Source organism: Mus caroli, chromosome 13, assembly GCF_900094665.2.
Source record: "Mus caroli chromosome 13, CAROLI_EIJ_v1.1, whole genome shotgun sequence".
Classification (NCBI taxonomy): Eukaryota; Metazoa; Chordata; class Mammalia; order Rodentia; family Muridae; genus Mus; species Mus caroli.
The window spans coordinates 27312586-27340217 of NC_034582.1; the positions used below are offsets into that span (position 1 = coordinate 27312586).

At 48.2% G+C, this 27632-nt stretch overlaps 3 protein-coding genes across 3 annotated transcripts in view; 2 read left to right on the forward strand and 1 right to left on the reverse strand.

The window, feature by feature from the left end:
* The first annotated feature begins 240 nt into the window (after positions 1–240).
* Foxc1 (forkhead box C1) lies at positions 241–4232 on the forward strand. Its single transcript, XM_021181014.2, has one exon. It carries the CDS (start codon positions 812–814, stop codon positions 2471–2473), a length of 1662 nt encoding a protein of 553 aa, XP_021036673.1. The 5' UTR covers positions 241–811; the 3' UTR covers positions 2474–4232.
* A 369-nt stretch (positions 4233–4601) lies between these two features.
* Positions 4602–6085, forward strand: LOC110308484. Its single transcript, XM_021180937.1, has one exon. It carries the CDS (start codon positions 4602–4604, stop codon positions 5295–5297), a length of 696 nt encoding a protein of 231 aa, XP_021036596.1. The 3' UTR covers positions 5298–6085.
* A 7077-nt stretch (positions 6086–13162) lies between these two features.
* The window catches only part of Gmds (GDP-mannose 4,6-dehydratase), a 515369-nt gene continuing 500899 nt past the window's right edge, over positions 13163–27632 (reverse strand). The window contains exons 10-11 of the mRNA XM_021180416.2: positions 13721–13789; positions 13163–13557 (exon numbers count right to left, since the gene is read on the reverse strand). Coding sequence (XP_021036075.1) covers positions 13495–13557; positions 13721–13789 — 132 coding nt within the window. The 3' untranslated portion in view covers positions 13163–13494. The remainder of the gene's footprint in view (positions 13558–13720; positions 13790–27632) is intronic.

Below are 27632 nucleotides of genomic sequence, written 5' to 3' on the forward strand. Positions count from 1 at the left end.
GCTGCGGGCAGGGGCGCGGGCGCCGGGCCCGGGCAGCCGGCGCGCGTGTGGTCAGCCCCGCGGTCCTCCAGCCGCCAGGAGCGGGCCGGCAGAGCTCGGCCGCTGGCTCATTCACAGGCGTCTCTCGCCTCCCATTGGCTGCCGCCTCCGTAGTGGGGCGGGGCTCCACTGCCCGGAAAAAAATGTAACTGCGTAAAAAAGTCCTCGCCTGGGTGACGGATGCTCAAAAGTTCAGAAGTTTTCCCAATGCTTCCTTAAGCGGCCGGCGCAAGAGACTGAGAAAAGGTGACGCGGGGGCCCGGGAAGGCGGCCGGCGCGCTGCCCCCGCCCCTGGTTATTTGGCCGCCTTAGCCAGCAGCCCCGAGCAGTGTCTCCTGGAAGGCGCAGGCAGTGGCGAGCAGGGCGCCTTCTTATTTTTTTTGTTTTGTTTTGTTTTGTTTTTGGGTTTTTTTTTTTAATTTTTTTTTTTTAACTTTTGTCTCTTTTTTTGCCCCGACTGCGCCTGGAAGTTGTTCCGAACGTTCCTCCGAGGAGGCTTGCAGCGTCCTGGTCTGGCCCTCTCGGGGTGCAGCGACCCTCCCTCGCCGCCCGCGCGGGAACTGAGTGGGCTGAGACGCGCCAGGCGAGCGCAGGGAGAGGCCGAGCGGCCCAGGGCGCAAGGAGGCGGCCGCGGCCGGGACAGACGCAGCGCGGAGGGGCCCGCAGCAGCTCGGCGCGGCCCGGACTCGGACTCGGCGGCCGGTGCGGCGCGGCCCGGCCCGAGCGAGGGTGGGGGGCGGAGGGCTGCGCCTGGCGGCGGCGAGCCGGGGCCATGCAGGCGCGCTACTCGGTGTCCAGCCCCAACTCCCTGGGAGTGGTGCCCTACCTCGGCGGCGAGCAGAGCTACTATCGCGCTGCCGCGGCGGCGGCCGGGGGCGGCTACACCGCCATGCCGGCCCCTATGAGCGTGTACTCGCACCCTGCTCACGCCGAGCAGTACCCGGGCAGCATGGCGCGCGCCTACGGGCCTTACACGCCGCAGCCGCAGCCCAAGGACATGGTAAAGCCGCCCTACAGCTACATCGCTCTTATCACCATGGCCATCCAGAATGCCCCGGACAAGAAGATCACCCTGAATGGCATCTACCAGTTCATCATGGACCGCTTCCCCTTCTATCGGGACAATAAGCAGGGCTGGCAGAACAGCATACGGCACAACCTCTCGCTCAACGAGTGCTTCGTCAAGGTGCCCCGCGACGACAAGAAGCCAGGCAAGGGCAGCTACTGGACGCTCGACCCGGACTCCTACAACATGTTCGAGAACGGCAGCTTCCTGCGGCGGCGGCGGCGCTTCAAGAAGAAGGACGCGGTGAAGGACAAGGAGGAGAAGGGCCGGCTGCACCTCCAAGAACCGCCGCCGCCGCAGGCCGGCCGCCAGCCCGCGCCCGCGCCCCCGGAGCAGGGCGAGGGCTCCGCTCCCGGGCCACAGCCGCCGCCCGTGCGCATCCAGGACATCAAGACGGAGAACGGTACGTGTCCCTCGCCTCCCCAGCCCCTGTCCCCGGCTGCCGCCCTAGGCAGCGGCAGCGCCGCCACAGTGCCCAAAATCGAGAGCCCCGACAGCAGCAGCAGCAGCTTGTCGAGCGGGAGCAGCCCCCCGGGCAGCCTGCCGTCGGCGCGGCCGCTCAGCCTGGACGCTGCAGAACCCGCGCCGCCGCCACAGCCTGCGCCGCCGCCGCATCACAGCCAGGGCTTCAGCGTGGACAACATCATGACGTCGCTGCGGGGGTCGCCGCAGGGTTCGGCCGCCGAGCTCGGCTCCGGCCTCCTGGCCTCGGCGGCTGCGTCCTCGCGCGCGGGCATCGCGCCCCCGCTGGCGCTGGGCGCCTACTCGCCGGGTCAGAGCTCCCTCTACAGCTCCCCCTGCAGCCAGAGCTCCAGTGCGGGCAGTTCGGGCGGCGGGGGTGGCGGCGGCGGCGGAGGCGGCGGCAGCAGCAGCGCTGCGGGTACGGGGGGCGCCGCCACCTACCACTGCAACCTGCAGGCTATGAGCCTGTACGCGGCGGGCGAGCGTGGCGGCCACTTGCAGGGTCCGGCGGGAGGCGCGGGCAGCGCGGCGGTAGACGACCCCCTGCCCGACTACTCGCTGCCTCCAGCGACCAGCAGCAGCTCTTCGTCCCTGAGTCACGGCGGGGGCGGCCAGGAGGCCAGCCACCACCCTGCATCCCACCAAGGCCGACTCACCTCGTGGTACCTGAACCAGGCAGGTGGAGACCTGGGCCACTTGGCGAGCGCGGCGGCGGCGGCGGCGGCCGCAGGCTACCCTGGCCAGCAGCAGAACTTCCACTCGGTGCGGGAAATGTTCGAGTCTCAGCGGATCGGCTTGAACAACTCCCCGGTGAATGGGAATAGTAGCTGTCAGATGGCTTTCCCGGCCAGCCAGTCTCTGTACCGCACGTCGGGGGCTTTCGTCTATGACTGTAGCAAATTCTGACCCTATTCCCGGCACTCTTAGAGCCAAATGGAATGGAACCCCAGAGCAGGAACAGTAAAAGAACCCAGCAATGCAAAATCGAAACTAAAAACATACAAATTTTAAAACTTGAGAAGATTTACCACACCAGCGAACAGAATCTCTCCCGAAATTCAGCTCACCAGCATCAGTTCAAAGAAAACCTATTTTTCTTAAAAGATTAATGCAGAAGCTCCTCCATTTTTGCCTTATCTAAGTAAGCAAAACCGTAAACTATTTTGTACAGACAACAAAATCATGGTTTATTAAAGGACAGTTTACTCCAGATACCACGTAAGTTTCTTGCGTTCAGAGACTCGCTTTCCTGCTCATTCGTCTTGCCCCTCTGCCTCTGCCTTGCCTCTCACCTGTAAGATATTTTATCCTATGTCGAAAGAACGGGGAAAGTCCCTGTTTATGAAAATCGCTTTCTTTTTATTCATGGACTTGTTTTTAAATGTAAATTGCAACATAGTAATTTATTTTTAATTTGTAGTTGGATGTTACGGACCAAACACCAGAAAGTGTTCCAAAAGCTTTTCAAGTTAAATTGCCTGAAACTTTTAAAATGTGCCTTTTCTCTCATTATAAAAAGGGAAACTGTATTAATCTCCTTCTATCATCATTTTCTTTTTGTTGATCATATCCATTGTTTGTTTATTAATAAATTGCCATTCAGTTTGAATAAGACCTATATGTCTGAATACTTTAATACAGCTTTAATAGAAAGAAAAGATTTCAGAGCGGAAATTGTAGGAGTTCCCTAGTCTCTGTCAGATTTTTTTTAAATGTGGAGAAAACTTCTAGGTGATGTCAAATTTCGCTAAACTCCGTTTTTTAAATTGTTAAGTAGATTTTTTTTCCCCTACAGCGTTTTCTGCAAAACATACTATCTAGTCAACTTGCTTTGTGGCTATTAAAAAGATAATTTCCTAAGTAGATCTGAGTTGGCACATGAACAAATACTTTTCTTCAGTAACTACAGAACATGATTTGGCAATTTTTAAGTCCATGAATCAGCATCAGTGTTACCACAGTGGTGCCTGTATGCAGAGAAGCAAATGTACCTGGAGATCCTAACAGATGGAGCTCAGCCTTCGTGTCCCACATAGATTGCAATGAGTATTATACGTACCTGTGAGCCAGATGCCAAATAGTTTTTTTTTCTATTAATTTCATTCCTTTCTTAGAGGAGAAGTAAACTAGTTTTAAAATGTATGTATATAACTCACTCACAGTTACAATTCTTTATGCATTACACAGAAGGATTAAATTTTTTAAAATATAAATATACTGTGGGTTGGAAATAGATATTTAATCTTGGGGAAACTTTTAGAAGATATATTTGTAGAACAATTTGTTTTTGAAGATTTACAGCAATAACCAGAAGGAAGAGTAAGAAGGAAGAAAAAACATTAGTCTGGGGTGGTTTCTTTTCAAACCAATTTTTCTTGTTAATTTACAGTTAAACCTAGGGGGCAATCCGGATTGGCCCTCCCCCTTTTGTAAATAACCCAGGAAATGTAATAAATTCATTATCTTAGGGTGATCTGCCCTGTCAATCAGACTTGGGGAGATGGCGGTTTGATTACAGATATTCAGGCCTTCAGTTTGTTTTCGAGATAAAGCAGGTTCCTATCTGCCGCTCCTATCTAGAGGCAACACTTAAGCAGTAATTGCTGTTGCTTGTTGTCAAAATTTGATCATTGTTAAAGGATTGCTGCAAATAAATACACTCTAATTTCAGTCAAAAACTGCCTTACGTGGCCTCTGATTCGCTCGGTTCCCGCCGCTCAGAGCGGTAACATAATAGCCAGGGAAGCTCGCGGTGGCGCTGGCAGGGCGTCTCCTCCGGGCAAGCCGGCTGGGGCTGGCCTCACTGTGGCTTTAAGGGTTTTCTGGGTTGCCCTAGCCAAGAGTGCCTCCTCAGGTTACCCCTTGCAAGGGATGGGGTGGGAAGGGGGAGAAGGTAATGTCTATTTACAAATCTCTAGGAGTTGTAGCCCAACTCTACTTTGGGGAGTCATAGTGTGGCGCTGGGATTTGTGCACCCAGTGTGGTGTCCCAAGCTGGGTTATCTAGGCCTGCGAGAGATCTGAGCAGGTGACCGATGGCCCTGTCCCCTCCGACGGAATTGACCGACCCAAGGCCGGAACGGAGGAGGCTGGACGGTTCTCAGGTTTTCAACTGTTTGGACAGGGGGTGGCGAGTGGAGACCCGCGGCTGGCCTCGGGCTTTCCAGGGGGGGCCCTTCAGGCGGCCATGCATTTCGGAGTGGCGTCCAGCTCGGACGCCGGCTTCCAGGACGCCGCTCCGGGCTGGGAAGGCTCCTGAGCTAATGAGCTGTAATTACCCGCTGCGGCGGGCGGCCGCCGGCCGGCTTCTGTTTGCGTTCGCAGCGGCTTCCTCCTCCCCCGCGCGCCCCCGCCCCGCGGCCGCCCTCCGGGTTCCCGCTCGCGGCTCCGCAGCGGCCTCTTTCCCGAAAGGAGTTGTCTGTGGAGCAAATGAAATGGCGTCCAAAGGAGACGACCCTCCTCCCATCCCGCTTGAGTTGGATGGGTTCCTCCGAGTAGGGTCGGGGTGCCCAAAAGACTGCGCCGAGGCAAGAAGGGCAGGGACCGAGGCGCGAGCGCGGGGTTCCCGGGGTCGCGGCGTCCGCAGCAGCGCCTCGAGGGCCTCGGGCGCCCGGGCCCCAGCACCGCTCCCATCCTGGCCCCGCGGCGGTGGCTGGCGCGCGCGGCCTCGCCGCTCGCTCCTCTTTCCTCCTCGCTCGCCGCCTTTGTTTTGGAGACACACGTGTGCTTAGGAGCCCAGCCCGGGTGGAAAGGTCACAGGCACTTCATTGCTCACGGGTGACAGCGGGTCCCGCAGCCTCGGTGGGCGAACGGAGCCCAGGCGTGCTGGCCAGCCTCAGTCGGGCCGCACCGGCCGGCCTGCTCCAGGCGGCCTGGTCCGCAATCTGCGACCTGGAGATTTGTGTGACAGGGACACGAGTTACTTGGGCCATGAACGCCAGCTTTGAGGCTGGAGGGTGTACGGAGTTCGGCAGGTTCTCTTCTAAGTGCCTGCGACCCACCGGGTCTACTCCTCCTAGGCCTTGCGGCCCTGAGAACGCCTAGGCCGCAGCCAGCCCTGGGTCCAGTTCCAGGCGACCCAGGGGAACCTAGCTGTCCTCGAGTCCTGTTGCCTTGTGGTGCTGGGTGCAGCTAAGGAAAGAATGTCCTGGCTCCTAGAGGTGGTGTTCTGTGGGTGTCCCTTGCTTTTCCTTTTCTGGGCCAGGCAGCTAGCGAAGCAGGTTTCTAGTGTGAGCTTGTGGCTCCCGAGAAGCCCCTCGTAGCTCTGTCCTGTCTGTCGGGAGGAAAGCTTCTTTTTATGTTTGCGGGTTTGAAAAATTAAGAATGGAACATGTGTGTGTCTAGGAAGGTGTTGGTATTAAACACACCTTGTTATTTCTGCAAGAGTTGCCTCTGTAGTAGTTCTGAGTCATGTGGGAGTTGATAGATTTAAAAAACAAAACACGCATGTGTAATGTTTTCTATTGTCTATACATTTGCTTTTGAACACCCATATCTAATTTAAGAGAAAGAAACTATTTCTGCCATTCTTTTTTGACTTGGAATGACTTATTCCTTAGTGGCGTTGTATGGTTGATCTGCAGTTTTTCTGTAGCATTTTGTAAGAAAAACTGCTTGATAGTTAATTGATGGACATCACATTTGGAAATTAGCCTCCTGGTGAATATGCAGGATTCAGGTGAGGAGGCCACTCATTTTGTAAATTGTCTCTGTAGAAATCGTTAGGATAGTATTTTGTCCCAAAAGGAGAAGCAGAGCACATTTATTTTCTTAGTAATTCATAGGCAAATGCCAGTGTGGTATGTGCCATGTAAAATCTTGCATTTGGCATGTTCCACATGTGGTAGGAACACGTGCTGTTTTCTGGGGTAGTGTAGTTAGCAAGCCCTCTTCAACAGGCTGCCTGCAAACAACCATGTATTTTGCAATTTATCATTCCATGCAGTTTGTGTCATTAATAATAGATACTTGCAGAGTGGTAATAAGGCTCAGTTGTTCTGGTTCTCTGGAAGCTGCTGGCTGCTTTCTGCCGCCAGAGTGTCTTACAGCCCTTTTGGGCTTCCCTTAACTTTGAAAGGTGAAGAACATGGCACCTTTTTCCTCCCACCCTGGTTACTAGGGTGCTGGGAGATTCTGTCTTTAAGGCAGAGGGCCATTTGTTTTGTTCAAAGTGGTATAAAACCCTTGAGACCCCTAACTCTTCTGGTTCAGGCCACCTGGCCAAGAGACAACCTTACTCACCAGGCTGTAGGTACCCACACCATGTCCTCCGAGCTGCCAGTGGCACCGAAGATAGAATAGTTGGATAGACTAGGTTCCCTTCCCTACACTGAGAAGAGCCTTTTGGATATTGAGTGGTGTTATAGGGCCTTCATATTTGACTCCTGTCCCTCCTTTTATGACTGGTTCATGAAGCCATTAGCTTTTCCCACCAGCGCATAAACAAATATCCTGTTAGAGGTAAGATTGATGATAGCTAAGTAACAACGCTGGCTAGGCAGAGCAGACTTATGATGTGGTGGGGGCTGTCGGGGAGGAAGAAACCAAGGAACATGCTAGAGGCTTTATCCCACTTCTTTGAGGACCAGGGGCAGAGAAAGGGGTTCCAAAAGCTGGGGAGTTCTAAGTAAGTGAAATCTGATGTGTTCAGAGATTCGGCAGGAAGAGAAACCCACAGAAATTTGACAAACGGATCCATTGCCAGTTTCAGAAATTCTACTGCCCTGGATTCGCCTTTCTGAATTGACAATATGGACCATAGCTCCCCCTGCCACCCTCCCCTCTATCTTTCTTGCTATTTGGGCTCTGCAATCACAGCTGGAACTTCTCTTGGCTGAATCCCTCACCCTTTTATTCCAGCACCATCTTTTCTATGCATCATTTGACTCCATGTATTTATATGTCAGTATCCTCTAGTCTTCCTGGCCAGGTTCCCCCATCCTTCCTCTTTCCCCAAAGAACATTTTGGGATCCCCAGAGAGTCTCTGGATGGATGCCCCTACTCCCAGCCGGCACCATCTCTGGTGGCTCCTTTGCTCACCTCCACTATGACTTGGGGTGGGGGTGTGGAGATATGATCCTAGTTAGTGCACAGGTATGGGAAAGAGCAGGATAGGCAGGTGCTGCATCCAAGTCAGGTCAGAAAGAAACAATACCCAATTAAATGAGTTCCAGCTCTGAAACCCATTCAAGGCTCTCAACGTGATTAGGGGTGGAAAATTGAGCAAAATGTACCATGTCCGTCTTATTGGAAACCAAAATAAGGCACAGAGAGCTCAACTTCAGACCTTTGTTGCCTCCTCTTCTATCTTACCTTGCCTCTGAAGAAACTCTGTTTTATATTAGTTTTGTGTTATTTACTTGATTTTTTCCTTCACTGGTTTTAAATTTGTAGCATATTGAGCATATTATAGGCAGTGCAGTAGGACCTGGAATTTCCTTCCACATACATACATGAGGGCTGGAGCTGTCCCTGAGAGGAGAGGTTTGCCTCCATGACTTAGGTCTGGCCTTGTTTCCAGCTCAGAATCTCTGGGCCTGCATGTGAGTGAGAGTGCCTCAAAAAGTCACTGGGGCCCTTGTGTAGATTCTGTGCTCTCAGGACAGCCTCTTCCTGTCTTCCTGAAAGGAGTATCTTTTTGTTGTACACTGCCCAAGGGCCTTTGTGCCTGCAGATCGTCTCCTAGTGCTGCCTTTGGACTAGTCTTTCCAACTTCTTCTTCCAGTTGCCCTCCTGAGAAAGGGGATTGTCCTTTGCCCTTAATTGAACACAGCTTTGCCTATATGAGTGAGTGTGGAAGAGAAATTCATGAGCTCAAGGCCGGCTTCACTGTGGAGACCTGGTGTTTCACCCTAAAGGGGCATAAAAGACTGAAGGGAAGGTCTTGGTTCGAGAATTCTTTGGGAATGATTTAAAGGAGAGAAGAGAGACCCCTCCTGTTTTCTACCCTAGGGTAAATGCAGGAAAACCAACACATTTAGCACCTTTAAATCTCAAGGCCTCTGAATTTCCGTCATTATCAAAAACCAGGTCATTGTTCCCCTGCTGTGCAGGGATCCTTAATGGCTACAGGCCTCCAAGCCATACCATACGGGTTTAAGTGTGGTGATCACATTCTTTTTTTTTTTTTTTTAAATCTGCTGGTAGAGGAGCTATGAAAACTGACCTCTGAGTTAGGCAAACTCAGCACAGGCTCCAAAGGAGTCGCTCAGAGGAGCCTTGGCAGGCCTGCCCAGGGACGCCAGTGTGCGCAGCAGTTCCCAAAGTTAGTTCTCAGGGTCCGGGAGATTTTTCTGGAGTCTCAGAAGCCACAGGGCAGCAGCGTCCCAGGAACCAGAGGTTCCTTCCAGGCTCACTTTGTTAAGATGACTTTCTCATACTACCTTGGAAAGTCGCACTAGTCATGGCAAGAGAAGAGCATGGAAAAAAAAGTTCCCTTGTAAGTGTTCTGCAGAGAGCCTTGGGGAGAAGCCATTCTTGCAACAGGCAGGCTGGTTGCTAGATTGTTCTGAGAAAACTAGGTCCGACATTGAAAGCCCCTGAACCTCAAGGGGCTTTCTGTGCCTTCTCTTTGACCCACACTCACGATCAGCATTCAGACTATCTGGGAGGTGCAGGAAAATAATTTACAGCAAATGTACGTGGTGACAGTGGGAGAATGTGGCATTTCCTGTATTTGTCCGCTGGTTCCAGGGTAGGCCCTACCCGCCCACCAAACACGGTCACTACTACCCTGAGCGGTCCAGGTCTTCGATGCAGGGAAAAGGCCTCCCCCAACCCCCACCCCGGGGCAAGCATGCTCCCCAAGCTACGCTGCCAGGAGGGATGGGGGCAGGGGGATAAAGTGGCACAACAGGAAAGCCAGAAGGCCCTTCCCAGTCAGCTTCCTCGCCATAAAAAGCCAGACTCCAGCCGAGGTCCTGACCCCTTCCAAATATACATTCCCTTGCCCGTGGCCCGCCACTGCAGTCGGACCTCGGACTGCTCTGCTTCCTCTCTGGCCAGTCTGAGTCCAGTGCCTCCTTTGGAGCAGTCTGGTTGGTGGAGCCTGGGTTTACAGTTGACTTCCCCAGCCTCCCAGCTTTTGTGATTCTCTCAGATGCCTGGGACAGGGTACATTTTAGCAGTCAGGACTCCTTCTTTTGAAGGACAGCTCTTTCGCGCTGCATTTTCCTCTGCTGGGCTTTAGGGCTGTAGAGCTGGAGGCTGGGTGGTGGGTGAGGCTGGACAGGTGCATCCACAGGAGCTGAGGCGATTGGTAGTGATGGATAGGAGTTGGGGAATCTTTTGGCATCAGCTGGTCGCAGTTCCTCACCAGCAAATAAACGGGTGTATATCAGCAGTGCACACTCTAGCAAGTACCTTGGCTCAGGAATTCAGAGAGGCAGCTGAGAATGCATCGGCTGGCAGTGTATGATCCCTTGACATGGAAGATGGACAGGGACTGGGGCTTAGGCCACAGGGCAAGGGGTCAGCCCCAGAGATCGGTTGTCTGCTCAGAGCAGACCTCTTGGTGATGGGAAGTTAAGGACTTGAATGAGGGTGGGGTGGGACCTTGGAAAGTTCCTATGTCTTTAGGAGAGTCCCCCCCTGAATACATTTGGAGGGATGAAACTGTAGGGGTGGGGTGGGGAAAGAAGGGCACAGCATCACCCTGTAAGAACAGCAGAAGGCCTCAGGTCCAGTGGCTATAGCCAGGCCCACTCCCTGAATGCTTGTTCCATGTAGCCCAGAGGAGCATATGGGAGGCTTAGGGGAGCACAGACCTCAAGGAAGAAGGCAGCCTGGCTACCTCCTACTCCCAGAATAGGCTCAGTGTCTAGTGCTCTCAGAAAACACTGTGGAGCATGGGAAGGCAGGGCTGTGGAGGTGGCCTAGCTTCCAGAACTGTAATGTGTCTCAGGAGTTATTGTTACTTGTGAAAGTTTTCAGTACTCTCTATGGGGAAAACCTCCAATTTTGGGAGAGGTAAGGATGTCATGTTGGGACATGTTGATCTTGTAAGACACGAGTACAGGAACACACAACCTTTGTGTGGAACCTGGGTGGAAGCTGTCCCTACCCATGCTGTCTGCTGAGCAGTTAAGGCTACAGAAAGACCCTGGATGAAATGAAAGAAGTAATGCTGAACTCACTGGGACACAACTAAATAGATTGCTGAGTTTTAATTCCCAAGTACGAGGAAGGTGCCTGTGTGCTTCCCTTCCCACCTATGGTGGGACCTAAAGGTCGTTTTTAAATGGTGTGTTTGCGGTCCTTTATTTATTTAGTGGAGTTTTGTATGAATTCACAGTCTATCTATTAGGCAAGTCTTCTACCTTGAGATATATTCCCAGCACCCGGGGAATTATTCTAAAATGAAAATGTAAAGTGCTACTTCCTGCTTCTAGCATGGACGATACTGGAAAGAGGGCGTTTGTGTCTGAGACGCCCATCTGACAGGCTTCTGTGGGGTTCTGAGACTGGCTTTGGTGATTATAGAAAATAAAAAGAAGCCTAAAGCAATTCTGCTTCTGGATCATTCTATGGAAACGGTTCTCCCAACCTTCCCTTTGGATTGGCATTCCCGTCTCAGAGCCTATTCCTTATACAGCTGCAGGGGTAGACAGTCCTACCTCACTGTTCCAGAACTAAAGACAAAGGGCAGCAGATGTGGACAGACAAGTTTGAAGGGTACCAAGCCAGTGGTGCCCCTAGTACCCAAGCATTTGAACTTTCTCTGACAAACTAATGCTGGCTTACCTCTGACATAACTGAGAATACTAATGGCTTAACTCTCTCAGTCTTTACAATACCAGGCCAGGAGAGGTGTTAACAATCTCTTAAGTATATACCCAATGTTTTCAGGACAGAAAAAGAAGTGTGAGGGACACATAAAAATCACTGAAATTAAGATGAGATTTATGAAGAAACCCTTCAATTGGGTCTTGAGGGGGGGCGCATAAAATTCAGCACAGCTAGGTTAAATTCTGGGGTGCATCTGCTGTTTTTCTCCTTTTAATACATGCCATCAAGAACCCAGAAGAGCCCAGACTGCGATGGGAGAGCATGCATAGTGACAAGGTTGTGATTAGAAAGTTCTCCCATCAGAAACGCACACAGAACCCCTGCCCAGGATTTCTCCTGCTCCTCCTTAAGGAGCTCATCATGGCTTTGGGCTAGAAAGTCACAAAACATTGAGTTAAACAGCCTGTGCACACCTGCAGGTCTTTGGCATGGCTTTTCCTGGGTGTTGAATGAAGGACTTAGGTGGTCAGAGGAGAAGGAGGGCTTGTTCAGTGGGGTCAAGGCCAAGGAGCATGTGGTTAGCTACAAGATTTGAGAGTATGTGTGAAGGGACAGTAGACTTTTGAGTGTTGCCTGTAGGAATGCGTGTGATAGCGTGTAAGAGGGAATGTTGGGGGAGTGAATTTGTATATGATGTGTGTTTGAGGTCATGGGTGACAGTGTATGCCCGAGTGACAGAGCATCTGTGTATGCCCCCAGCCCGCCAAGTCCTACAAGCCCCACCTCCCAGAGACCATCTGCTTCCAATTAGCAGCATCCCATTTGGGAACAGAAACAGCAGGCTCCTCTTGGGGTGGCTTCTGAGAACCGGGTGGGCCAGCCTGGCTACCCTAGTTCTGTTCCATGGGGGCCGAGGCTGCCCTGGCCAGCATGCTCTCACGGGATAGAAAGCACCAGCCCTAGTCCTCCCCCAGATCATAAACCTGCCTGTGAAGACATTCAGAAACAGTTCACTCCCAGTCTCATGCATGTGCAAAGACTGGAATGCCATTCGCTTAAGCTTTATTTTATTTTGCTTGGAAGGGGAGTGGAGGGGAGAAGAGTCCTGACCTAATTTGCTCTAGGCCAGAACACTATTTCATGCAAGATTGTATACCTGCAGGCAGATCCTTGCTTGCTCCGGGGAGGGGTTCTGTCCACTTATGTATCACCTGTAGCTACACAGCCCACAGCTCAGGAACACAGGTCCATGGCTATAATTCTAGCACATAAATGAGAAACTCAGTGGTACTGGAGCCTCTGTTCTAAGTCTCGTTATCATAATTTCTAATTAGTATTGATGAGTCTGAAGGATCAGCATGATGTCTGGTATACATTAGGTACTGGATGTAAGCAGATTGAACTGAGGAGTCAAAATTCAGTTTAAAAAGTGACCTAGTACTGAAGGTTAGATGTTGGAAGTAAATATTGTGTGAAAGACTCTAGCACATAGAAGAGGCATTGGGGGCTTTTGGGCAGCCCAGGGCTTTCACATACAATGTTCTAGCAATATTTACTTACCATCAAAGTTTCTTCTTTTAGCCCATGTTTCATGAGCTTTTTTTGAGAGGGTAAAAGCTAGGTGGTTCTAATTAAACTCAGCAGAGACAAGACCGGATAGGAATGTTTCAGTTCAGCAGGGGATAGGTGTGTCCTAAGGCAGAGACTTAGCTGGGTGCTCTGCCAGCTCAGGTTAGGGTCTTTTCAACAGGGGCTCTCCCAAAGGAACTAAGGACTGTTCCATCCCCAGCTGTGGGTGTGGGTGTGGTCTGGGGCCATAAACTGCCTACATTATAACCTGGAGAAAACATACACAGGAAACTCTGTTAGTGCTGGTTTATAGAAAGATTATTTAATAAGAAAAGAGAAAAACAATCTCAAGACTCCAAAATATAAGTTGTCTAGTGACATAATTTCAAGTAAAATGAATATGTGAATCAAACTTTTTGATTTCTGAAACCAATCAGAGGAGGAGAGTTTGACAAAAGCAATGTGGCCTTAGCTCTGGTGTGTCCTGTCCCAGGGTCTACAAACCTCTGTGGCCCAGCTTTGGATGCAGGGACAGCACAGGAGGTCGAGGGTCCATGGTTGGCAGGAGTTACTGGACTCTGGTTCCCTGGCTCTGCACTGTCGCCATGCCCCTTGAGTCTCTGCAGAGGGGCTCAAGCATTGGGGTTGGTCCTCATGAGCTCCACGTCGGCCTGCACCATCTCCCTCACCAGCTCCTGCAACCCAAGATTCAGAGTGGACTGTAAGGGTGGAGTTTCTGCCACCTTCTCCTATAACACCTCCTCACAGGGCCCTGAAAGGTCTCCTGTTTGACAACAGCCCTGCAGCAAGAGCTCACAGCTAGCAGCTCTGAGAATATGCACTGGAGACAAAACTTACGTCAAAGGCAACTCGGGGCTTCCAGTTTAGCTTCTGCTGAGCCTTGGAGCAATCTCCCTGCAGAAAGTCCTGTGGAGAGATGGTAGATGAGCTGTGCACGCATGGGCTTGTCATACCCCTTTCCCAATCTGTCTCATCATGAGGTACTTACCATCAGGTCAGCTAGGACCTTGCAAGTAAGCTATCTCCAACTGCCCACATTTCCTGCCCCACCTCATTCTCGTGACTCCGATGGCTTTTTTTCTTTCTTTCTTTCTTTCTTTCTTTCTTTCTTTCTTTCTTTCTTTCTTTCTCTCTCTCTCTCTCTCTCTCTCTCTCTCTCTCTCTCTCNTCTCTCTCTCTCTCTCTCTCTCTCTCTCTCTCTCTCTCTCTCTCTCTCTAATAGATATTAAGTTGTCAGGAGAACTACTGTAAGAACTGTTTCGAGTTACTGCACTTCTCGGCAAGGCCAGGGGTAAATCATGCCGGCACGGAGTTCCACTGCAGAACAGTAATTCCAGATCCTTGACCGGCAGAACCCTGACTCATCTGCTAGGTCCCTAGAAACTATACTTCTTCAAGTCCCGCTACCTATCATCAGTTCTATAGCCCTTGCCCTGTCCCTGGCGCCTGGCCGCCTGGATTCGTAGTAGCGGATCTGATCCCTACCTCCGGTCTCCAGCTTTTGGGACAGCCCAGGCGGGCAGGCAATTGCAGGCGATCGGCACCACCACAGTGTGGTCAGCCGAGAGAGCAGAGCTTGCAGTAGCAGGGGCTGAGCCCTGGCTCTGCTAGGGTGGAGATAGTTCTCTCTGCCAGTCAGCAAGGAACCCACAAGCTCCTAAACCAAAACCTCCTTTGTGCAGCCACAGTAAAGGGTCTGTCCTACTCTTATCTTTCTTCCTTAGAATATGGGGATTTTTTTTTCTCCACTCATGGGACAAATTTGCAAATCTCAGTTTGAAACTCTACATCGGAGGCCATGTACCTCTGTCCGTCTAGACCTTTTCTCTAGCTTTTCACCTCTCTTTGCCTGCTCCTTACAGGTCGACTTTCAGAGAAGACTGCTGACGACCACTGACAGGGCCCAGGAGTGGGCCTTAACAACATAAAGCACAGAGCCAAGCCTAATCGGCTTGCTCAGCTCTGACTTTACCGGGGGAAACACATGTGGATTCTGGAGAATTCTAGCAAGAGAAGTTCACAATTATCCATTTAAGAGGTTTCCTTGGAAGGAAGACTGGCAACAAACAAGAAACAGAAGAGAAGAAAATCCTCTATCTTAGCCCTCACTCATAGTTCTTTATTTCAGGTCTCAAGACTAGTAGGAATTTCAAGATGAGATGAAAGGGAAGAGAGGAAAGGAAGGAAAAAGCAGGGAACTCCAGTTAGGTCTATTCATATGAGGGTATCCATGTGAATATGCCAAGACTCAAAATAACCAGGGACTAGGCAGGAAGGAGGGGGAGGTGATCTTTATAGTGATAAGTATTACATTAAGACACTTTATTTTAGCAGTACACTATTGGACAAGTGAACCATCGCTCTGAGTGACAGCCACTGATGATCATAACCATGCTGCAGTAAAAGGCTTCTCCTGATCTCAGTCTCCTGAACTTGGCAGGCAAAGGCATTTTATTCTGGATTTCAGATGAGTAGGCCGGGGTTAGGTATAAGCTATCTGTGTTTGCACACAGTGTGCTCACCTGGGCCTTCCAAGAAGAGGCGGTTTGGATTCCCTTTCCCAGCCTGAATCTTACTCAAGCAGAGGACATTCAGGGACTCTTGTTCTCAATCATCCAGCATTGCTTTTTAGGCTTGAATAAATCAAATTCCCAAAGGCTTTGCATTTCACAATATGCTGAAGTACCCACTTCCTCCCCAGAGTGTTCACCAGAGTGAAGCAAGTTATTTCTGCTGGCCTAAAAGCCCATTTCCAGACTCCCCAGGAAAGGTAGGATACAAGAATTAGTAATTAGCGTTTACAGCACAGTGCTACCTGGAACTGCCAGTGTAGGTGAAAAAAACAAACCAAGTAATTTATTTCTCTTTACTCTCCCTAAATAAACTTGTATATCCTTTTACAATGCTGCTTTTTTAGTGTAAAAGTCACACAAAGCTATTCCTTCTTTTTCCCCAGAGGAAGGAAGCTGTGTAGCTTGGAGTCGTGAAGCACTGTCCTCCTGCCCCGCCCTCGCCCCTCCTACAGAGCTTCAGGGGAGCATGGTTACTGTAGAATCACACAGCAGGGGCTGTAAATTAACCAACTCAGCATGGATGCAATTCATGGCTGTGAACATACAGCTAAAAGAGCCTTAAAACCCTGTCTGGTTTCAAATGATCTCAGTAGGCTTGGGAAAGGGAAGGTTGTATTGTAATTATGTTTCCTGTATTTTTCTACAAGTAGCTCATAATATAAAAACAACCAGGCAACTACAATTAAGGAAAAAGAAAAATGGTTTTCAAAAGCTTAGCAACAGACACTACTAACATGTACTGTAAAAGTATTTCATTGAAACCAGAGACAGGCCCAGCTAAACTGCACAATTCAGTTTTGAGCTCAGCTCTTAAGACTGAAGCTTCCTAGCTTCCTTAGCCTTTTGCCAAAGCACTGTCTCCCTGAAATTTAAGTAGAGCAAGAAGCCTTGGGAAGGAAGAGCATGAGGTGCTGGCTGTCAGAACCAAACAGTGGCTCTTGTTGCCAGTTGCCACTGAGTTGATACATGGGTCAGTGGAGAGACTTCTGTCCCACTAACTGTCTTTCACCTGCCCCTGCCTAGGAGCGGAGCTCTCCTTTGTCTCCATCAATTCAGCCTGCTGTGTGCTTTACTGTCCTAAGGAAATGGCTTCCTAAGCCTGGGGTGGGGGGAGGGTGAGCAGGTGGGGGTGCACACCTTCAATCCCAGCAATCAGGAGGCAGTGGCAGGCAGAAGATCTCTGAGATCAAGGCCAGTCTGATTTACACAGTTATTAGCCAGCCCAGGCTACACAGAAAAACCCTGTCAAAACAACAAACAAACGAAACCAAGAAAGAAGGAAAGAAGGAAAGAGGGAAAGAGGGAAAGAGGGAAAGAGGGAAAGGGGGAAAGAGGGAAAGAAAGAAAGAAAGAAAGAAAGAAAGAAAGAAAGAAAGAAAGAAAGAAAGAAAGAGAAAGCAAGAAAGCAAATGAACAAAAAAAGAAAGAGAAAAGGAAAGACCTATCTACTGTTGGATCTAGTCAATGGTTCATTTCATTTGCAAGTCTGCTCAGGCAGACTTCAGGGGTGGCATGACAAGGCCAGTGTGTGAAGGCATATAGTGCTGGACAGGAGGGCAGACAGGAAATGCTCCCTTAAAGATCATTTCCTCTGACTTGCAGAGAAGTCGGGGTTGGGAGCTGGACTCCTCCAGGGAAGCCAGGCTGTGCTGTGCTCTCACACGATATGGATAGGGACAAAGGCCATATGCACTTCTTTCATATTTAAGACTTTTGAACTTGCACAAATGACTCCAGCAGGGCCAAGCACCTCCTAATGACTAATGAGAAGAATGAGTTTATCTATACTGCTCTACAGTTGAATTACTCAGTTCTTCATAGGCTTATAGTCACCATATGACAACAGAGGCAAAACTGGAATTAAAGTGATGATTTATGTAGTGTTTCTAGAGAGAGCTTCATGAACTGGGTGGTCTGGAGTTTTTTTTGGGAGAACAACAAAACCCAAAAAACCAGGCAACAAAACAAGGAGGAAAATTTAAAGCATTTAAATGTGAATATGACATTTCCTAAAGCTGGCTCCTGGTGTCTTTACCATTTGCACTACTATCCCTTAGGTGAACTATACAGTTTCAATGTGTAATTTATTATTGTCAAATTCAATTAGGCCTAACTAAGCATTTTACAACAGCTAAACAGCACGAGGAACAGGGAAAGTCTACAGACCCACCCACTCTCTCCAGCAGACCTGGCTTGTTTGCCCCTAAGGAGCTGTGCTGCATCTGGAGCATTCAGGCACGATGGCTTTCATGGCAATGGGGCTGCAAACATTAGCTTCAGAGAAGGGCATATTTAGTTGCAAAGAAATCACAGGCTTTTCTGGCCCTCAGCCTTGTTACAGTGGATAGATAGATAAAGTACCAGACCAAGTCCTGGGGAAGTCATTAGGCCAGTTCCTGAGCCCGCAGCAAAGGAGGGCTCACCCTGCCATTATTGTCTCCTTTAATTAGAGGCCCCTTTTTTGAAGATCTCTGCCTGTACATTGCTGCCAAGATAACAAGACACCTTTCGGCCACATAGGTGACTTTTCTTCCCCTAATGTGATTTTGATTGTTCTTATACAAATTAAGTCCCTTCAGTAAGCCCTCACCTACTTTCCTTAAACATTCCAGTAGGGAAGGAAGCTAGGGGCTAACCTGGATCACGTGGGGGAACTCCAACTCACACTCTCATTTCTTTTTCTTCCTTTCCTCTAAGTTTGATTTGCAAAAATTATAACATTTAGATTGAATTACAAGTGGGGTTGGGGTTCCTCAGCAGGTTTGTGGTATGGTTTGCAGGAACATCTGGTAGGGCAGAGAGACTTTAGGAGTGTACGAGCTCTTGGCAGGATGTTGTTAAATTTCTAATGTACATATTGGAAGAAATTGACTTTTGAGTGCCATAAGCAAGAAGGTGCACAGACAGGGATGTGACTGAGGAAATCCTAGCCCTATGGAAACCTTGGCCAAACATCTTCTGGAATGTAAGACATGGAGCTGTGAGTGGCACAAAAATACTGACTTTCCCCTCATGCCTTCCTTAGAAAAGTGAAATTGAAGACCAGCTCAGGTTCCAAGGGAATAGAAGAATGCCAATGAGTTAGGTCTTGATCTGACTTTATGCTAATGAGTGAGGAGACAGGCTTCCCTCCTAGGGTAAAGCTTCTCTTGGGAAATGCAGAACTGCTTAAAACAAAACAAAACAAAACAACAGAACTTCAGGGAAGCCTTTGAAGTTGCACTGCATATCCCAGTCAAGATTCTAGACAGACAGGGAGGGCAGCATGGAGGAAAAGTGAGAAAGAAGCCTAAAGAGCTCCCCACTCTCCACTCTGTAGCCTGCAATGCTTTTTGAGGACCTGTGTAGTTTTTTGCCCTCATATGCAGGAACTTAATTGTGGCTTAATCCTCCTCCAGGAGAGAGCTAACCTCAGAGCACTGCAAAGAGGAAGAGGTTGGGCGATTCCCTCTCCTACCCTAGATGGCTTTAGAATGGCAAAAACTGAAGTCCACATCAGGGCTCTTCTTGAATGGCAAGAGGTGATAAGGGAGTAGGAGAAAGCTGCAGGTTGTCTCATCTGTTCAGGAAGCAGGCTCAGGGGACTGCTCATCCAGCAGGGCCGGCAGAATGCTTCAGAACTAAACTGATACCATGCTTGGGCAGCTTCACCAAGCACCATTCCAGAGTGTAGCCCGGCATAAGACATGAAGCAGAGAAGTGGCCTATAAAAGCCGATCCTAGCCTATGGCCAAAGCCCACTCTAAGCCCATTGGCTCTGGGCAGTCTAGACTGTCTACCCACCATATCATGACATACACACACCCTTTTCATTATAATTTAAAAAAAAAAGTATAGTTAGCATAAGTAGAGAAATACAGTTAGGCAGCAAAGGCTCTACAAGTTATACAGTCAACATATTTCCTGGGGGGTGGGGGGTGTCCTACAAATCGGTGGACTTTGCATACATAGTCTCAAGCAGCCATTGATCAAAGATAACCAAAAAAAAAAAAAAAAGAAAGAAAGAAAAAAGAAAAAAGTAAAAAGAAAAAGACACCTGTACTGCAGTTGTGTAGATCATGCTTGTCACTGCAGCACTGTAATCATAGCACCTGCTAACAGCAGCTGTACTGTGTTAGACACTAAGTTTCCTAGGAAGATTTACTGAGTGCAGGAAGACATGCATAGGCCTGCAAATCATCTTATACAGGGTCTCTGAGGAGTTCAGTGTCAGAGGGGGATCTGGGAACTAGATGCTGAGGGATGGCAGTATTGTGAGGAGATATGGGTTCTCAGACAATTATTAATTTCCCTTTAGAGTGTTAATGAGTCTTAAAGTTCTCTCAGGCCAACATACATGAGACATGGGCAGAGGTCCATTCTCCTCTGGGGACTGGATAACACACACCATATGCAACATTCCAACCAACCAACCAAACTGTAGCTTCTCCCTTAGCAGCTTGAGAACACCTTAGTAGTAGCATTACTGCCTATCTGCCCTTTACCCATCACCCACCCACTGCAGGGCTTTGACTGGGGCACTGAAATGGCAACCAACCTAGGAACACTCTTTCCGGCTTGTATAGCCTTGTGGGACCCAGGCTAGGTCCATTCCATCAGGCCCACTCTGAATAAGTAAGCAAAGGAAAGCATATCTTAGGAGCAGTGTCTAGTAGCCTGCTCACAGGTAGTTGTCTAACAGGTTGCCAATGAGACTTTGAGGAGGTCACCTTGCAACATACAGATTTATGACACCTCTGTACCAATCCTGGGTCTATAGTTGTAATTATGGAATTAACTTTTTTCTGGTAGCACGGAGTTTTGAAGCCTTGTGCCCACAGTAGTATCAACACAAGGAAAGTGAATTGAATGACTTACTATAACTGGAGCCTGCTGCTCCTAATTCCTTCACTAACCATTCTAACCAGCTGATGTGGGGTGGTGGTGGTGGTGACTCACACTTATAATGTAAGGGCCACTTAATGACAGGGAGATAAGATTGTTAGTGACCTCAGCATTCCAGGCTTCAAAGTCAGCACCATCTTCTTTGAAAATTACTGGCTACTGTTAATAACTGGATCTGGGGTGTAAAGATTTGCCCATGCTAGAAGGAGGTGGCATAAACCCCGAGGAAAGGAGATAAAGCACCTTTAAGTGGACCGATTAGGGACTGTTGTGACATAATTGGCAAGTGGCGTTCTGGACATAAGATGCAGGCTGCATTTCTTTTGCCACTTAGCACTTTCTGCCCTGAAAGCACTTTGCAGAGTTCAGCTAATTAAGCATAAAGACAGCCACACTCAAGATGCAACTCAGGAGATTCTGTATCGGCTTCAGAGGCCTCTTTCCTAGAGATGAAAGTTCTTTACAAAGTGTCTCAGAGCTAAAAGCCAAACTGTTATCCTGCTTATCTTGAGTCTGTGCCCTCTTATCCAGGAAGGCGACTTAGGCCATGGGGCATCCCGGATTGCACAAGACAAAGGCAATTTTCCTTAAGCTTGCTTCCTTCTTGTTTGTTAGGCAATCTACCATTATTGTGGGCAAGGAATCTACTGTTATTTTGAACACTGACACAAAAGAACATTGTAACTAATACAGATCTCCTTACAGTATAAACGTTGTAGTTTTCCTTTGGGTGTTTCCCAACGCATATTCAGGTCTTCTAATTCAAGACCTCTCTCTTTAATAATGTACCTGTCCACCCGTGCTTTGCCTCCTTCCCTCTCTTTTCCTATGGCTTAACAGAGCCACATCCTCTTCCCTAGAGACTCCTGTGACAGGTCTGGCTGCGTAGATGAGGGCACAGCGTATGCCACATAACACTGCAACACCAGACCCTGCATTGTGTGTGCTTCTTACAGGAACTGCTTGAGAAAAAACCTAAGACAACACCTGGCTTTTGTGAGTTTCTTGAGGGGCACAGAAGAAAGATGAACATTAATATGGACCCTTATGTTTTTCATAGTTTGATGATTTCCTCTTTGGTTCTTTCCCTACCATCATGGCTAAGAAAAATTTAGCTGGCTGGGGGGATCTGTACATGGTTACCTGTTCTTTTATTTTTCCACGAGAAGAACAGAATCCCTATGTCTATCTGTAAAGACATTTCAGCCAGATGTCATGAAGCCATCTAGTGGCAGGGGCTTGGACTAGAAGGCAGCATTTCTGATTCTTAGTCTAGTAGTCATACCAAGCCCTCCAAGGGAAACTTATGCCACATTAACCTGACAGGCAGTGGCTTCTCAATAATGTGTCAGCATATGAGGATATCAATACAGGCCAATGCTGGATAGAGGTTGACACAGAAATGCAGCCACTCCATAACTCAATATATTGCTCTAAAACAAATTCAGCCATTGTGATAGAAACATGAATATTAGCCAAAGGGAGGATACTGAGCAGCAAGGTGCACAAGGAGACAGTGGGGAAGATTGTGAACAGAGCATGGTACAGGAGCCCATGCACTTGTCAGAACCAATACAACTGCAGTTAGCATCTGTACATCACTATAAATTTAACTTCAACAGAACACTTTTAGACATTACTAAGAACCCAGAGATATCACTGGAGGGAACTGGACTCCTATCTAGGGCCCAGTTAACTCAGCTATTTCTGAATATTAGTTTTCTAAATCTATAAAACAGATAAACACTGTCTATCATACTGTATGGTTGTAAGAGTTCAAGGCTGTATACAAATAGCTGCTGGTGCCAGATTTCTTCCTGTGAAGCACTAGAGAGCAAACCCAGGGCCTCATTCAGGCCAGGGAAGCAGGCATTCTATCTTCGAGACACTCAGTCCTGTTTCATTTTTAGGCTTGTGTTTGCTGAACAGTTCTACCCAGGATTTTACATTCTGCTTTTCTCCAAGTATTGCACACATGTTGCAACCTTGTGAACTGTTGCCAGACACTGATTCTATCAGGCATTAAGGAAGTGACTTTGAATAAGGCAAGGTTTTGGCTATCATGGCAGCTGTGCTGGGTTGGAGAAATGATGGCAAAAAGTGCACAGACATATGAAGAAGCTATCAGCTAATGGGGAACATGGGGACAAGGCTGTAGAGGTTGGGATGTGACAAGAGTGGGACCATCCTCATGGCTAAGGGACAGTCTAAAGAGTGCTATTTGATTACAGACCTGAATGGTAAGAAGAAACTTATCACATAAAGATCTGGGCAAGAAGATCTCTTTGGGGATATGACTGATAGAAAGTACTTTAAGGAGTACTTTAAGAAAAGGCACCCCATGGTAAGGCCAGAGAAGGTTAAACAGGCGTCTCATGGACCCCAGGCCTTGTTCTACAGAAGCCATGTTATATCAAGGCTTTATTCCCTGAATTGTACATCCGTGTCCCTTAGGCCACAGTTAGAAAGTAGGCTGACTTAAATGATTTACGCAGAAGCCTGAATTGGGGAGGGGGGAGGATGGGGAGCAACATGATTTTAAAAGTATGACACTGATTTCTAGTTGTTCACCCTGATTTATGGAAGCATTTATTTTTCTCTTTGTACTACACTTTTATGCATTACCTGCTGCCTCTTGTAGTCAGCTACTCTTTGATGTCTGGGATATATGACCTGAGTACTCTGTAGTGGTCAGGTCTGGGCTACTGCATTGAAGATTCAGCATGACACACATATGGCTCTGGGAGGCTAGGCACCTACCTCTCTGTGTGCTCAGATACTCACCAGAGTGTACATTACCAAGGCTGCCCTGCCCCTCTTCTGGCCAAATGAGGACATCAAGAGCTTCTGAAGGCTGAGATGCCTCCACCCTTCCTTTCTGGCTAGTGCAAAGCTGGAGCCCTGAACACCCTAGCTGGCTGGGGAGCCATCTTCCTGACAAGCTCTTAGGGTGGGTTCCATCACTGGAACCCACTTTCCTTTAGTGGGTTCTCACCATGCTGTGTATGTGTTTGTGTGAGTGTGTGTGTATCTGAAAGGCCAGAGAAGCTGTCCTTTGCCATCCCAGCACTCAGAGCAGTGATTCTAGGCTTTGTTCTGGGTCCTGGAGAGTTTAAGCACTAGAAATTTTCAGAGACATCTGTGTATGTTGTCCCAGATCAGAGAGGTCAAAAACAGAAGAGAAGACCAGGTAAGATGTCCAGGACACATTGAGGGAAAGATGGGGATTCCTAGACAACAGTGGCAGTAGACTTGTGGTCATGGAATGATAATTGGGGAAGTAGAACACAGAAAGATTTATAGATTGATGGGATGTGGATGTGGGGAACAAGGTTCCTGGGTCTTGGCTTAAATGAGAAATTTCCCATTCTCTCAAAGGCATTTAAGAATTTATAATGCAGTTCCTCAGAAAATTGGACATAGTACTACCGGAGGATCCTGAAATGCCTCTCCTGGGCATATATCCAGATGTTCCAACCGGTAAGAAGGACACATGCTCCACTATGTTCATAGCAGCCTTATTTGTAATAGCCAGAAGCTGGAAAGAACCCAGATGCCCCTCAACAGAGGAATGGATACAGAAAATGTGGTACATTTACACAATGGAGTACTACTCAGCTATTAAAAAGAATGAATTTATGAAATTCCTAGGCAAATGGATGGACCTGGAGGGCATCATCCTGAGTGAGGTAACCCAATCACAAAAGAACTCACATGATATGTACTCACCGATAAGTGGATATTAGCCCAGAAACTTAGAATACCTAAGATATAAGTTACAATTTGCAAAACACATGAAACTCAAGAAGAACAAAGACCAAAGTGTGGACACTTGGCTCCTTCTTAGAATTGGGAACAAAACACCCATGGAAGGAGTTACAGAGACAAAGATTGGAGCTGAGATGAAAGGATGGACCATCTAGAGACTGCCATACCCGGGGATCCATGCCATAATAAGCCTCCAACCGCTGACACCATTGCACACACTAGCAAGATTTTGCTGAAAGGACCCTGATATAGCTGTCTCTTGCGAGGCTATGCCGGGGCCTAGCAAACACAGGAGTGGGTGCTCAGAGTCAGCTTTTGGATGGATCACAGGGCCCCCAATGGAGGAGCTAGAGAAAGTACCCAAGGAGCTAAAGGGGTCTGCAACCCTATAGGAGGAACAACAATATGAACTAACCAGTACCCCCCGGAGCTCGTGTCTCTAGCTGAATATGTATCAGAAGATGACCTAGTCAGCCATCAGTGGAAAGAGAGGCCCATTGGTTTTGTAAACTTTATATGCCTCAGTACAGGGGAACGCCAGGGCCAAGAAGTGGGAGTGGGGGGAGGGGAGTCAGGGGAGGGTTTGGGGGACTTTTGGGGTAGCATTGGAAATGTAAATGAAGAAAATACCTAATTAAAAACATAATAAAAAATAATTTATAATGCTATGAGAAATTTCATTATAGCCTCACTAGCTTTGTAAGTTTCTCTGCTTCAAGGCACCTTCTTATTGCCAACATCATAAACCAAGGCTCTTTAGAGTAGCCTTTAGAGGCTACTTTTGTTAAATTACTGATAACCCTTTCTGTCACACTCCATGGGAGGCACCTGATGTGACACCAATGCTGTTGACTCTACTTATCACCTGGAGAGCAACTCTGCCTCCATGAATCCTGGCTAGGCATGTGAAAAGAAGACTCCCCTTCTTCTGTGACCCGAGCTGGTGGACAAGTGAGGAAAGGGTTAAGCTAAGCTGTGTCTACTGTGCTCTACCAACACGTCCTACTTTTATTCTCCACTTGCGGCCAGAGGAAGTCCGAGAGGTGGCCTTTCACATGACATCATAAAAGCCTGATTTATCGCCAGCCACCAAACATCTAGAAAATCATAACATCCTTTCAGGAAAATGCAGTGGAAAATAATCAGGCTGGCTTTGATGAAAGCTTTGGTGGGGACTCCAAGTGTGACACCCTGCACAGTCGCCCTTGGCAGGTGCTTTGTTTGCCCTCAGTGCTGGCCTTGCTGACAAGGCTGAGGGTCTGATCTAAGAGACGGCCTGTGATGGAGTGCAGCTTCCTGTCCACAGACCAAATAAGTTGGGATCATAGTCTGCCAGCTTGACAAAAACAGCACTTCAGTGTATGTGAATTTGCTTTGGAAATGACAGCTTGGTCCAGATGTGAAAAATTATTGACTATGAGAGTATAAAAAAAATCATGCCTTGTTACATAATCCATTGCCAACTCTGAGGAGCATGGCTGCCACATATCCTGTATTGTACCAATAATCTGTCCTCTGCCTCTGTCTTTACTGATTGATTTAATTAATTATGATTATTATTTCCCACTGTGCTAGGGATGATGCATTCCATGCAAACGTTCTACTGTAGAGACTCTAAGCTCTGAGCCTGTCTTTAGGAAGCAACTCCTCAGCTCTACCTTTTCATCTCAAGACACTCTATTACCTATAGAGTATTTCTAGAACAGTGTGCCACTGCATCACTATCCCAGTGACAAAGGGGCTAAGAGGTGATAAAGCAGAGATCTCTCCTTGCTAAATGTTTAGAGGACATAAAGAGACAAATGAGCTCCTCAAGGTACAAGCTCTATATCTAAGGAAGGGCTACCTCCATAGTGATTCTCTTGCTTAGTTAGCTGGCAAAACTACCAAGCAAGAGTCTTTTGTCTCATACACAGGGTGTGCTCTGCAAATAAACCCAGAAAAAAAGGTCAGGGTAGCTGAGAACCTAGCATGGTTCTTGAATTCTGGCCATATCCATTTTTCAGAGGCCTGCTGGAAAAAGTTGGCCTATCTACACAGAGCAAAGTAAGCTATGGAAGTCTTGGGATCTTGAATTTTGGGAAGGAAAGCTGTTGATTTGGAATTTTATAGCTGTTGCTTTCAGTGCTAAGTCAGTAAGTGCTGTGACATAAAGACCATGCCCAGATTTAAGGACTCAGAGGAACATCTCTCTGGCCACCCTGAACATCCCTGAAAGGCTGGTATTGTGGGTCCTTGAAAGGGATGAGGTCCCTGTGGGTGGGGTGCTGAGACCAGCCACACAAGTAATGGAAACACAGGGGGCCTCAGTGCCCATTACGACACCTTTGCTAGTTAAGTTTTCTTAACTGCTCCATCAAGCCTACAAGTGGGCTTTCCCAGACTATCCACACCTACTCAAGGCCACATACGGCATAGTAATGACCCTCAACTGCATACTCTTAGCTGCTTTCCACACACAACCTGCTCCCAGAGGCTGCTCCCATACATGGGGCTGGTGCTGATCCTCATTCTCTGTTGTCTGTCGTGATCCCATAGTGGCTGTGGCAGTCATGCACAAGGCCTTGTTTTCTTCCATCTGGGATGGACTAGTCAATTTCCAGCACTGAGTCTGAATCCAGCAGGGTGATCAGGGAAGCTGTCCATAAGAAGATGGTGGTGGTGGCTCAAGATGGGCTCTCACCTGCTTTAGTTAGGAAAGCAGGGACCATTCAGAGTCAGCACTGATTTACTGGGCTTCTTCTTGGTCCAACCCATTGTACACTCTATGTTGTTTATCCCTGCTAATAGTCCTATATGGTAGGCAAGGATACATAGGCCCAGCAATTACATAACTTGTTCTTTGCCAGTTGGAATGGGACCTAGGCTCAAATCCAGGCCCGAATAACTGCAAGGGTTGTGTCTGCTAGCCTGTATCACATCTTTGAGCAATCTTCTCTTAGTTGGATAGCTAAGAACATTATACAAAGTCATGTATTCACCCCCACATAGAGGCTGTGAGGACAAGTTGGGTACCCAGGAAAAGAACTTACTAAAGACCCAGACAGGGCTGCTGTAGGGATATATACCTATAATCCCAGCACTTGGAAGGTAAAGGTAGCAATACCATAAGAGTTTGGTGTTAAAATGGGTTATATAGAGATTTCTAGGTAAGCTTGGGCCATACACTAAGACTTTGTCTCAGAAAATTAAGGTCTGAGGATATAGCCCAGGGGATAGAGAGCTTGCTTAGGAAGTAGATGTGTAAATTCTCATCACTAAAAACAAAAAGACAAAAAAGTCAAACGAATATGTTTTTAGTCCACAGAGGTCCAGAAAAAGCATGGCTGCTAGTAGCCCACTTGTATCAGTTAGGATAGGCTCCATACGGATGTGGGATCTAAGGGCAAGAAAGCAAGGCTTGCTATTAAGACATACAGGGCTGAAATCAATGCCCTGCAGAAAGAAGAACGTGAGGTAAGTTTGGAACCTCAAAGCAGAAATAATCTTTCTTTCTTTCTTTCTTTCTTTCTTTCTTTCTTTCT